This window comes from Nuphar pumila, chromosome 16, assembly GCF_984573655.1.
Source record: "Nuphar pumila chromosome 16, dmNupPumi1.hap1.1, whole genome shotgun sequence".
Lineage (NCBI taxonomy): Eukaryota > Viridiplantae > Streptophyta > Magnoliopsida > Nymphaeales > Nymphaeaceae > Nuphar > Nuphar pumila.
In genome coordinates, this window is record NC_143264.1 from 70,122,189 (window position 1) to 70,133,380 (window position 11,192).

Genomic DNA, 11,192 nt, shown 5'->3' on the forward strand with positions numbered 1-11,192 from the left:
GTCCCTATCTCGACCACATCATTATAGGTGTTATTTTCCATATACACCTTATAATCTCCAAGCTTCAATTCCTTCATTTCCATAAGTTTTTCTTTTATCTTAGACACATGTCGCATCACCCCTGAATCTATCCATCACCTTGGGAGATCACTATCTGTGATCAATAATTCAGATATAGTGCGTACTGATTCTTGTTCTTCATTTACTAGCTTTCCTAGAGTCTCTTTCTTGGTTCTATTTGGACAATTATTCTTGAAAAGCCCAACCTTTTTTACAAGAAAAACATGCTCTCCTAATTGCAGTCTTGGAGTTCTTGGTTTGCATTGAATGCTTCTTGTTGAATTTTTTCTTCTTAAATTTTTTGAAGAATGTGCCTTTAGGCTTGAATTTGTGAGAAGTTGCCGGGAAGGACTCTCGAGTATTCATAACTTCTCCTTTTTTGTCTTTTAACATATGCTCTTGTTCAAGAGCTAATTGCAAAGAGAGCTTTGTTAGAGTAAAGCTTTTCTGGTTTAATCTCATTGCAATCGACACCATCTTCCACGTTGGAGGAAGGCTATTTAATATGGTGGAGATTTGCATGCACTCAAGAATATCATTTTCTGCTATGGCTAAGTCTTTAGCCATTACCAACATTCAATTCACATGATATACCATGTTATCTGACTCTTTCAGCATGCAAGAGTTGTATTGCTCTAGAAGAAGTTGAATGTGGGTTCCTGAAGTCATGTCATACTTCTTTCTGACTTCTTCCATAATTCTCTTTGCAGTGTCAAAATCTTCAAACACTCGGATGAGATCATCTTGCATAAATGTTAAAAGAGTTGCTTGAGCAAGTTGATCATCTTCAATAAACTTGTTATGAGCTTTCTTCTCTTCTTCAATCGATTTACTAGTTAGTGAAGATTTTGCATTGTTCAATATATATAGGGTCTTGTCGTGTATCAATAGATATTCTATTTTTCTTCTCCATATTTCAAAATTTATCCTATTGAGTTTTTCGATTTTAGACAACTCAGCCATGACTATTGGATTTGCCATTTTCCTAATTATAAACAAATATTAAAATTAATAAAGCTTATTCCAACTAATATTTGTAAATATAACTAGTTTTGATCTTTTTAAACTAGTTTAGCATGAAGTACAATCTTTAAGTATGCAAGAAACTTACAAAAATTCCTAACTTTAAGCACTATTTGACAAAAAATAAGTATTAGGTGGTTTTCAGAAATCTAGAACCCCTTTTTTGTAATTTCAAAAAGTATTGTGAGAGGTTCTCTGTAAACAAAAATCATAGAAACCTCTTTCTGCAACTTTTTGAGTTATACAGAAAGTTCAGACACTTTTCTGTAATATCAAAAAAATTCAAAGACCCTGTTATGCAAAAATTCAATAAAACAAAACACTTTCTAAAGTTTCTGAGTTTATCAGAAAAGATAAACCACTTTTTTGTGATTTCCAAAAAGACATAAACCTTTTTAAGCAAAAACAAAACTAGAAACTTCAAAATAAAAAAATTCTAAGTTAAACAAAAAGATTCAACCCTCTTTCTGTAAATTCAGAAAACCATAAGTCTGTTTCTAGAAAATCGACAGGCAGAGACCTTGTCACGAAATTTTCCAACTGACAGGTTTGTTTTGGAAAATTACAGAAATAGAACCACTAATTTGAAAATTAAAAAGGGTTCTAAATGGAATTTATAATAATAATATGGACTTCAATGAAACAACTTTAAATAAAAAAAGATTATTAAAACTTTTAAGAGAAACATAAAGAAGGGTTTTGACCCTTCTTCCTCCTCATGCCAAAACTAGTCATGGCTCCTTTCGGCGATGTACCATCAGTGCCCTCATCGGAGTGTAGCACACAAATGGTTTCGACGATTCAATCTTTCATAGGAGGGCCAACATTCTTCCCACCTCAAACTCGATGAATCGACCCTCTCCGGACTGCGACGCATCGACAGTACCCTCTTCGAACTGCGATGCACCACTGGTGCTTCTGCCGATTCAGTCTCTCATGGAGAGGTCAATGATCAACCTACCTCAAGCCCGATGGGTTGGCCCTCCTCAAGCCCTCGTTGATGGTTTTCAGAAAGAGGGGAAAATAGTTTCTCTGACAAGACAAAGTTTCTCTGACAACTCGAAGGCCGAACTGAACAGAGAAGAGTCTGCCACCATCAATGACTCTGGAGACAACCAATATTTTTCTCGACAATGCTCGATTTTTTGTGATGCCCAAAAAAACTAATTTTCCCCCTTTTTTGTTTTTGTCTACTGCTGCAGATGGAGCACAACAGCCGGTGCGAAGATAGCACATCACACTCTACAGTACCCGATGACCAACCCCAACAACCTTCCTCCACCACATCGAACAGGGTGATCGACAATCACTGCACGTCCTCAAAGAGCGGGGCCTTCATCGACGAGGGGTTTTTGAGGGAAGCAGACCAGGTCATGCTGAACATGAGCATTTTTTCTTATGCCAACATCGTGACCATTCGATTTGCATTTTAAAAAGCTCAAAAGTCAACAAAACCACATGGCATTCATCCAAAATGCAAACAGATGACCATGATGTCGGCATGAGCAAAAACGCTCATGTTCAGCATGACCTGATTTGCTTCCATTTTTTAGGGCCTGGAGAAAATTCGGCCTCGCTGCAGGCGGCCGGTCCAGCGGCACCTCCTATCAACAACTACAAATCTAGCACTGTTCTGTGCCTTTGCCTTTTGGTTCGAGCCCCTCAGACAAGAGAGCGAGGAAAGAGGGAGCCAAACCCTCTTTCTCTAAAAAAAAAGTGTTTATGTACCAAAGATTTGGGTTTTCTACAATCAATATTTTGATTCATTGATTGCCCTTTGAATGAATAGAAAACATTTTACTAACCTCAATCTCTTATTTCTCTATTTGACTTTTTTTCAGGCGATGCATGAGATACTAACTGGGGCACACATTTACAGACTGGGATCTGTCAAACTCGCGCTCTGATACCAATCTTGGGAAGCGACTTTGCACTGGGCCGAATTTGCAGCGGGATGAAGACTTTGCTCTTACGTTCTGAACTCTCAACCCTTTCTATCTCAATGCTTTAGTAACCAGAACTGATACTTTCTTTTTGTGTATATTTTGTATGTTTTCATATTGCATTTATAGACATGAAAGGGTTCAAGTTTTGGGACACAACCCTAGGAAAAATCCCTTCATCCCTCAAGAGACATGTCTTTTGTATTACGACTATTGGAATGGCCTCCAACAATCACTTATGGCCATACGATCCTACACAACCCTTGGAGAGAGGTCGACCTCTTAAACTAAAGACCATGATGAAGGGTATTCTTAATATAGCGCAATATGCATTCAACGACAAACCAGTGAGCAAGAGTGGGTTGATGCAAAAACTAGAATACTTTGTTAACAACAAATGCGACATTGGGTCTAGTGATGGTGAGGTACTGTAAGGCTCCAATGATGTTGTGATACAAAGTGACATCATGAAATAATGGAGAACCATCACATGATAACTTGGTGCGGGAGCTCAAAGGAGTGGAAATGGGCTTTGCATAAGCCATTGATGCCTTGCATAGCAGTACGCTGACATAAGTGAAGACCTGTGGAAGGGTAGCTCACCTCGATTCCAAGAAAATAATTTTGGCCTAGGTCTTTGATCAAAATTTCGAAACCAAGATGTGTAATCAACTGTTAAATGGCCATAGAGAAGTTGCTCGTAATTATAATATCATCAACATAAATAAATAAGTATAGAAAAAGACCATGTTTTTGAAAAATGAACAAAGAGGCATCCGACTGAGACACGAAAAATCTATGACAGAGTAGATATGAGCTGAGACGCTCGTATCGAAGAGCCTGCTTTAGCCCATAGATGGCACCATCTAGTTTGCACACATGGTGAGGACAATTAGAATCTTCAAATCCTTGTAGTTGGCACATATAGACATCTTCTGCAAGGAAACTATTTAGGAATACATTGTTGAAATCTAATTAATGAATGGGTCATTGTAGAGAGACAACAAGAGCAAGAATAACTTGAATGGAGGTGGGTTTAACGACTTGACTGAATGTCTCAAAGAAGTCAATGTCTTCTTGATGAAAACCTTTGATGACAAAATAAACCTTATAGCGAGCGATGGATCCATCAACATGGCGTTTGATACAATAAACCCATTTAGAACCAATAACATTGTAGTGACTCTGAGGGGGTAAAAGATGCCATGTTCGATTAAGCTGAAGAGCATGAAACTCATCTGCCATTGCAGCCCACCACTTGAGATGTAGGTTGGCCTGTTTAAAGGAGAGTTCTGGTTCAAGTAAGGCAACACTAAAATAGGTAAGAAAAATGGGATAAAGGGTGCTAAAGAATGTCCTAAGCATAAGGGAACCAGTCATGGAGCGAGTGATCATAGGATGAACATGATCAAGAGAACAAAGGCTTGGAGAGGCAGCGGGCGGCGGTGAGGGGCACGTTGGTAGAATTCGTGATGAGAGATCGGGTAGGGAGTTTGATGCTGGTGATGCTAGTACACTATGGGAAGACGCTGATGACGTGGGTGATGTTGGCTCGGGTGTTGCATGTGAGCCTGGTGTATGTAAACCAGGTGGGTTGACCAAGTTGTCTGGTTCAATGGTGAGAGAGGGAAGAATGATAGGTTGAGTCAAATCCCATTGAAAAAGATTAGGATTGGAAGGAGAGACCAACATCGATCCTAGAGTGAAAGGCGTTTTGTCAAAATACACATGACGAGAAATATAGATTCCACGGGTTTAGGAATCGAAGCAAATGTATCCCTTGTGATGAGACACAACCAAGAAATAAACATGTTTTAGTTTTGGGTTGAAACTGTGAGGTATTATATGGAACCATAAGCGGGTAACATAAGGCACCAAAAACCCAAAGATGGTGATAGTCAAGTGAGAGTTTAAAAAGCAACTCATAAGGCATTTTTCTTTCAAGAACTAAAGTCAACAACCTATTAATGACATACGTAGATGTCTGAATGCATCAACCCAAAACTCATAGGCAAGAGAGGCAGTGCTCAACATGCTCAGTCCGGTTTCAACTATGTGCCGGTGTAATTGCTCAACTAGGCCATTTTGTTCCGGAGTGTGTGGGCATAAATATCTATGGAAAATGCCATTACTTTGCAGAATTTTTTTAGTCATGACTAATGAATTCACCATCATTTACAAATTGAAAGGATTTGATAGAAAATTGAAATTTATTTTTCACTATCTGCTTAAAATTCTTGAAACACTCAAAAACTTGAGATTTGACATGCACTTTATCGATGCCATGAAAGTTCTTGGTTATTGTAGAGAGGAAGATAGATTAATAATGTAACTCATTTCATAGATATATGGTTACAATTATCTATGTTCCCAGTGTACTTATGATGTAGCACCAAGTGAAAAAGACACGAGAACTGGGTAAAGTCATCCACTATGAGAAGATAGTACCAAAAGCCTTCACGAGTGAGCACTGGAGCTGGTTCCCAAATGTCGACATAAAGGAGTTAAAGTGGAGTTGACGTGTGGGTGAGAGAACGTCCAAACAAAATCTTGTGGGCTTTTCCAATCAAGCAATTCTCACACACCTTTATTTGTTTATTGCTATTAAAGAAAATTGCATGTTTAGAATTTAAAAATGAAACTATTTTCTTGTTGGCATATTTGAGACGTTGATGCCAAAGATCAAATGAAGCCTTCTTTCCTGCATAAGTTGCTATCTTCAAATTTTCATGTCTTAATTGGATAGAGGCCCGTGCTGGTTTTTTAGCCCTTGAGATATATCTTGCATGTTTGTCGATCCTTGACAAAGAATTTAGAAGGTGTAAATTAAAAAATATAATTATTACCTTTTGTAAATTGACCCACAGATAAAAGATTTTTGACTATATAGAGAACATGTAGAATGTTTTTCAAGTCAAAGGTAGATGTATTTGTTGATAAAATAAGATTACTAGTGTGTGAGATGAGAAGCATCTTACCATTACCAATCATGATCAATTCACCTCCTTGGTATTGAGATTTGTTGGATAACTGTTGATCGGCCATGGTAAGGTGATTTTGTCGTACCGGTGTCGGGATACCAATATTCATCAGTGGATTGCTAAAGAGACATGGCTGAAAATGCTTCAGGATTATCCCAATGATTTTTAACAATATGACCACGTTTTCCATAGCATTGGCAAGTAACTGGTTCATGTTGGTTTTGAGAATTTTGCACACCTTGATTGGCATTAAGGTGGTTTTGATTTGAATTCCTTCATTGACCCCTGCCTCAATCTCTATAGAAGCCACACCCATGACCACGACCTCTAGAGGCAGTAAAGGCAGTGTGAGATGTCTTATGCATCTCAGACGACTTAGAATAGAGCATTAGAACTTGTTTTTCTCTATTAACGAGCAGATCTATCTGCAAATGAGTAGGATAATGCGTCACTGGTGATTGAAGTAACAAAGCTTTCATACTTAAGGGGAAGCCCGTTCAAGGCTATTTGAACGAGATCTTCATCTTCTACAGGATGGTTGGTGGAAGCAAGGGAGTCCGTTAAGAACTTGATGCGGTCCAGGTATGATAGCATATCCATATTTTCTTTCTTTATGAACGTAAGATCTTTTTTTAGAATCATAAGTCTCAATGGACATTGAGACCCATATGCCTTTTCCAGCACAAGCCATATATCACGTGTTGTCCTTATCCTCATGATCTATCCTAGGACAGGACATACTTAGATACAGTTGCTTTGATCCAACTGAGGGCCAACTGATTAGAAGATTTGCTTCAATTTGCTGCAGTTGTAAATTGGTCAGGTTGATGCGAAGATCCATCAACGAAACACCACCGTGTGAATGTGTTTTCACAAGAAAGCAGGGAGAAGCTGGGATCCACACGTTTTTACCTACCAACGCTTCTGTATATCTGGATGCCAGGTAGCTAACAAATGCCCATTCTTGCAATAGCATGAACTTAAAAAACAAGGCAGGCAAAAGACATAGGCCAGGAAAGATCTTCATTGCAACTTTACTCAGAGCTGAGGCAAAGTTTTTTTTTATAAATATACTCACAGAAAATTTCCATTCTGTTACATCCTGCTACAAAAGTCACTGAGTGACTCGGATCATGCAAAACCAGAGGGCCACGAACCAAAACTGCAAAGCCCTGACATATGTAGATAAGCTCACAGAAACTCATACAAGGTAGGTAAAATCAGTTAATGGTATCATCCACAACCTGATTGTTTGCAAACAAAGGCTCTCTTCTTTGGTGAAAACCCGCTGCTTCAGCTTTTGGAGCTCTATAGTTCAACTCCGAAGTTGTTCTGAAACTAGGATCAGCAGAACTGGTCGACCTGAAAGAAATTGCGTCTCCTCCAGTATAGCCAGGGCGTCCTGAAGGTCTCTGAGATGGCGAAACGTATCTTCTCGGTCCATCTCTGAAGGGATCTCGCAAGTCCCTCATATCAGCTCTTGTTGTCTCCTCATAAGTTCTAGCGGTATGGCCAGAACCTAACAAAGTGCCAGTCCCTGTAGTTCCCATACTAAGTGTATCATCAGAGCCCCAAAGTGTAAGAGACTCCCTCCTCTTGCCGAAGAATTGCCAAATCACGACTAGGAACAAAATCAATAGCAGAACTGGGCCACCCCACAACACAGTACTGAGCTCCGCCTTGAGAACTGGAAGATTGGAGCGGTAAATACCCACATATCCGCTTCCTAGACCAAGAACTACAAGTCTTTCACGGTTACCAGTAACAGAAGGCTTTTTAACATCTACAACAGAAGGTGGTGAATTTGAAAAAGAAGATACAATCTCATCGAGGGTTGCTGAGAAAAGAGGTCTCAGACTGCTGACCCTCATGTAAACCTGAGAAGAAATATTATACACGAAAACCTTATCAGAACTCACTGCGAGAAGGTACCCTTTGATGGCATGGACTTCCAAAGGCCCATCCATCTCGGATTTTTTCTTGGCCCTGACTCTGCACTTGAAATTCAGAGTATCACCCAAAAGAACTACATGTATAAGATCGCCTTCTGAAGTAAATCCATAGGCTTTCGAGCGCTCCGATACATCAAACACGTAATTCTTCACTAGAGACCCATTAAGCCCCTCACACTCACTCTCCCTAATGATCATATTTCTCAAGTCCAAAGATCCTGCACCACTTTCAGTCAGAAACAGGAGCCGCTGCCTGAAAAATGCAAGCGGCCGATTGGATGAAACTGCGGTCCCATACAGAGTACCATTCTCCTTGAAAACCTGAATTCTGCCCCTTCCATCCGATGCCAGAATGAATCTCTTCCTGCCAATCTGATGAACTTCCAAAACAACCACAGCAGATTCCCCATCTGCCACAGGGTCGGCCGAAACTCCGTCTCCCTTGCCGGGCAAAACAAGCGTCCGCAGATGTTCGATTGATAGATACGGCCAATCTTCTTCACTAATTCCTCCTACACTGCCTCCTTCCCATATCCTATGCACCAATATTGATCCATCGCTGTGTCCTGTCACCAGAACGCCCTCCTTCCTCTCGAAATACATATACGAAAGCATCGAAGTCACATACGCACTAGACAACGTATGGAACTCCGCTAACACATCCCCATTCGACAACAAAATGTAAACCCTTCCCCTCTGGTCTCCTACTGCAATGTACTTGCTAGTGCCCTCAAAATCTTCAAACGGCAAAACATTCATGCTAGTCACCTCGCAATCGAGCTTAACAGCCGATAGGAATTGAAACCTCTCTGGCCAAGTTGGTTTATACATGGTGACCGAAATCCCTCCCTTCCATCTACCAGCATCCTTCTTCCCCAAGACCTGATTTTCCGAGCCTTCCCCTTCAGTCCCTTGCCCTCCCACATTCGGCACCAAGACCTGCTCCTTGCTAACCCTAGAATCTTCAACACTTCTGCCCTGAAATTTGGGATAGGAATTGGACTGTGGTGACTCTATCCTACTTATGGATTCTCTCAGATTTTCGATTAGGGATTCGAGTTTCTTCAGTTGGGTTTCTTGTCTATCTATAAGATAGTGGAGGTGTTTCGATTCCGAGGGTTCGGCAGGGCACGTTTCCGAAGGAGGAAAGCCACTGCCGAGTGCCCGAAAATCACAAACCAAAACGGTGAGAAGCACAAAAAAACCCTTCCACAGTTCCCCCATTCAAGCAAATTGGGACAAACAAACAAACAACCAAGAAATCCGAAAAAGAAAAGTATCCGAATTTCAGCAGGCACAGCAAAGGCAGGCAACGGACAGAGAACTCATTTCATGCCATTTGCATCAAGAGCATCCATCTCAGCTTTCAAATTAGGGTTCTCTCGATATCGCCTGAAATCCTCAACACGAGACGAAACGAACTCTCACGCAGAGACCGACCGGAAACGAAGAGAACCCCTCGAGTTCCATTCTCAAATCCCAAAAAACTACGCTCCCCAATCCCCTCTTCAACTCTACGGTTTCTCAATTTCTTCCAGGCACCGGGGGACCGAGACCCAGCCGAAAAAACCCTTCTTACTCACCGGAATCCGATCAGCTTTGGCCAGAAACCCGTACCTTCACCGAATCAACCACCACGCAAATTTGGGTCCCAAAACCCAACCGCTTTCCTTCCACAAGCAACCCCGCCTGAGTCAACGCAAGAAACAAACTCCGATTACTCGAAATCTTCGACTCGGAGAGCCGAGAAAACGCGTAATGTTCACAATTCTAAGGTCAGCGAGCGTCTCCGGAGACCGGCCGGATCTCGACACCATCGGTGCGAGCTGTGCTCTGCACCTGCTCCGTAGGCCAACTTCATTGTTTGGGTTAACAACTAAAGAAGCAGAGAGAGCTGGGTGAAGACAACCAATAACAAAACGCGAAAGCAATAGAGGGAGAGGGGGAACGTAACGTATACTTTGGTAGTCTCTCGAGGAAGAGACTCTAGAGATCGAACGTATACTTTCCGAGGATGAAGGGGCACAGAGTGTTCTGTCTCTTTCCTGGTTGCGGCTTCGTCTCGTGCGCTACATCCAACTAGAGGTCGTCATCTAGGCACCGTTTCAGCCGTCCATCAAGGAGAACGGGAATGATTTCGTCGCTCCAGGTGTGTCGTCTCCCTCTTCAGTTGTCTACTATTTCACATTCTTTGTTTGGTGGAGCGTGGGTCCTGGTTTTTTTTAATGAGAAAACCCCCAAAATTTTGAGAGTTTACAAATGCCCAGCAAAGTTTAATCAAATTACCCTAATCACACCTAATCATCATAAAATCATTCTTAACTCATATTTTGAACTTATTATTTTTCCTTACCCTTATGCACGAATGTGAGAAAAAGCTATCTTCCTACCGAGGGAAAACAGTCAACTGAGCATCTTAGCAACCGGATTGAATACTCCGATCGAATCAGAGTTCATGCCGCCCGCCCTGAACAAATAAAAGGCATAGGCCACAGGTCGCACATACGCTGCTGTCGAGTGGAAGAACACCCAACAGACTAATGCACACTCCTTCATGTGAAATAGGAAGATTCATAGAAGCTTTTCGGTAATCGTTATGTTCACTGCCACCCAAAGTCAGCTCGTTTGGTAAGGCCATACCCCACCACCCAAGGAAGAGGTGACATGGAAAGCTATAGGCCCAATTAAAAGCTTAAAGTCATTTAACAAGCCACTCCAATTGTTCATTTATAACTTACACTATAAAGTTGTGTTTAGAGTATGTTTTGCTTTTGTTGAGTCTGATGTAAGCTCTCCGGTTTAAGTGAATCAATACCTCGAAGAGGCAGTCCATATACTTGAATTATAATAGCTTGTGGGCAAAATTGTGAATGAATCAAATGCGTTGAACTTTCTTTTGTTTACCCTTGTTGTGATTGCAATTCTTCTTCCTTTATTTTCTCTTGCTCTCTTGCACTATGCTTGCAAGCTTCCACGACTAGCAAACAAGCAATAAGTAGGCTTGCGGCGGTAAGGAAGGACCATCACGCTGCGTTGACCTATTGAAGAAAATAGACCTTTGACAAGTAGTATCACAACCCGTTCTCATGTTGGAGAAAGGACTCCTGGGTCGGTGTCGACTAACACACCGACAGACTACGATTTGTGAGCAAGACATCGTGGCGCCCTATCAAAACTTGCATAACACAAAAAACAAGGCAGTTGTCGAAGCTGAGGAGATGGGTGCACCTCGG

General features: G+C 41.2%; 1 protein-coding gene across 1 annotated transcript; it reads right to left on the reverse strand.

The window, feature by feature from the left end:
• Positions 1 to 7,052: 7,052 nt before the first annotated feature.
• LOC149813463 (putative membrane protein At1g75140) lies at positions 7,053 to 9,940 on the reverse strand. Its single transcript, XM_089991259.1, has one exon. It carries the CDS (start codon positions 9,181 to 9,183, stop codon positions 7,228 to 7,230), a length of 1,956 nt encoding a protein of 651 aa, XP_089847385.1. The 5' UTR covers positions 9,184 to 9,940; the 3' UTR covers positions 7,053 to 7,227.
• Positions 9,941 to 11,192: the final 1,252 nt, after the last annotated feature.

What these genes read in the sequence shown, in the direction of transcription:
- LOC149813463 (XM_089991259.1), bottom strand. Translation starts at nt 9,183, where the DNA reads ATGGGGGAACTGTGGAAGGGTTTTTTTGTGCTTCTCACCGTTTTGGTT.